At 60.7% G+C, this 2,100-nt stretch overlaps 1 protein-coding gene across 1 annotated transcript; it reads right to left on the reverse strand.

Annotated features, from left to right (window-relative positions):
- Positions 1–25: 25 nt before the first annotated feature.
- On the reverse strand, positions 26–640 carry LOC119345222 (histidine-containing phosphotransfer protein 2-like; the record flags this gene model as incomplete). Its single annotated transcript, XM_037615381.1, has 3 exons — positions 504–640; positions 249–382; positions 26–142 (listed from the first exon to the last, which is right to left on the reverse strand). Coding segments are annotated over exons 1-3 (314 nt in total), but the record flags the coding sequence as incomplete, so codon positions are not given.
- Positions 641–2,100: the final 1,460 nt, after the last annotated feature.

The raw sequence follows: 2,100 nt of genomic DNA on the forward strand, positions 1-2,100 counted from the left end.
CGATGCAGCGGAGAAACACACAGACAGTAAAAAATGGACGGGGATAGAAAAGAAATCATCATCATACGTGGAGCTGCTCCCCTTGAGCTGCTGCACCAGGGCGTCCACCTTGGAGAAGTTCACCTCGTGCAGGGGCTTGTTCCTGGGAATCACAGATTGAGCAGAGCAGACCAAGTGAGTGAGTACTCAGTATCCGAGACGAGAGAAGAGACAACAAGGCTGCGTGGTGGAGGGGGCACGGCACGGACAGCAGGCTGTCGATGTCCCTGAGGATCCTGTCGCCGTCATTGAGGAAGATGTTGAGGACTTCGGCGACGTGGCCCGTGCCTGCACTGCCCTCGTCCAGCTCCTGCAGCTCCTGGAAATACGCGTCCACGGCACCCTAGATCGACCACGGGGGCCAGGCAGAGAGTCAGGACAAGGAGAGGTCAGGGGACAGCCAGTCGAAACCCATCATCAGAGCAGTGGGCACGGTGGCTATAGAGGGGAGGGATGGGACTCACCGTGGCGTACATCATGGTGAGGTGGGCTTGGAGCTGGGTCCTGAGCTCGGCGGCGGCCTCCATGGCGATGTTGGGGCGGCGAGAGAGCACTTCACGGGAGGGACGGGATTGGAAGCTGCTGCTGCTGCGGTGGCGGAGTGGACGAGGACAGGCGAGGAGTGCGGTGCAGCGGCACATTTATTCTACTGGCTGGCACAGCGAGTGTGCTTCGAATTCGATTACTCTACTGGCTGGCAGCGAATGTTCTAGTGCTCCATTAGTGTGCTGGCTGGCAGCCATATTAATGAAGAGCTTGGAGATGGCGTGCATCAGTGCATGCATGCATGCAGTTACCTTTGGACCGATGTGTTGTTGCAAACCGGCCTAGCACTCGCCGGCGATCACCGTAGACACGATCACAGAGGAAGAAGATACACACAAAAAATTTGGTGGCACACAAATAGCAACCGCACAAACGACGTTTTCTGTTTTTCACTTCGAGCTCGAACTCAATCTCCACAGCGAACTACATAGGAGGGAGGGGGCTTTATACCCGCGTGCACAGACACGCCAGCCTGTGCTCATAAGCACCCCACTCACACGACCTGCACGTCCCGCGCTCTGCGCGCATGCACGCGCACTACACGGCCACTTCCGGCGCCCGATGCGGTCTCGCCTCCCCGACTATCTCGCTAATAGACGCACACACTCACGCGCACATACACGCTGACTCACGCACACATGCACACACCCGCGGACATGCGCCCGTGCCTGCCACGGGCCGGACTCGAGGCGCCAACACACACACACACACAGGCACGCACACGTCCGTGCCCGCTGTGGCTTATTGCCCAACACACACCCCCTAAGTCACGGCCTAGAGGAGGCCGGACGCCTCGACGTCGACGTCCGCTCTGCCGCCGCCTTCCTTGGCCTTGTGCAGTCGCGGTGAAAGCGGCCCCGGCGCTTCCCTCCGCTGCCTAACGCCGTGCTCCCCCCGCCGCCGTCGTCGTCAAAGGCAACTCCATCCTCCTATCGCCACCGCGCTGCCCACTGCACCGCCGTTAGAAGTAGCTGGTCGCCCCCACGCTCGCCTCCGTTCTCCTGTGGTGCCGCGTCCGCTCGTCGAATGCCTTCAGCCGCCCGAGGGCCTCCTCGAACGCCATCTCGTTGACGTTGCAGAATTGCTCAATCCTGGTGAAGGCAGGGTACAGGCGGTTGGGGACGGTGTCCAACAACTTCTTCACGAGCTTCCAGGTGTAGCCGTCCATGTCCTCGCCGCCCGCCATCCTCAGGCGATCGAAGTCGCCGCGGAGCGTCATGAGCTGGGCCGCCCGCACCCGATCGGTGCCGATGAAGCGCACCTTGAGGGAGTCCCATACGGCCTTCATGGTCGGTTTGTCGCCACCTGCACTGCAACCATGCCCCACAGCCCCTGGGCATCAAGGATTGCCTCCACCTTGATCGCCCAAGAGGTGTAGTTGGTCGGCATTAATGGTGACCGACAGCGAGAACGTGCCACCACCGCCGCCGTGCGGAACGAGCGCCATGGCCGCCAACGATCACCTTCGAACCGTTGCTCTGCTACCAATTGTTGTTGCAGAATGGCCTAGCACTC

Source organism: Triticum dicoccoides, unplaced genomic scaffold, assembly GCF_002162155.2.
Source record: "Triticum dicoccoides isolate Atlit2015 ecotype Zavitan unplaced genomic scaffold, WEW_v2.0 scaffold217321, whole genome shotgun sequence".
Classification (NCBI taxonomy): Eukaryota; Viridiplantae; Streptophyta; class Magnoliopsida; order Poales; family Poaceae; genus Triticum; species Triticum dicoccoides.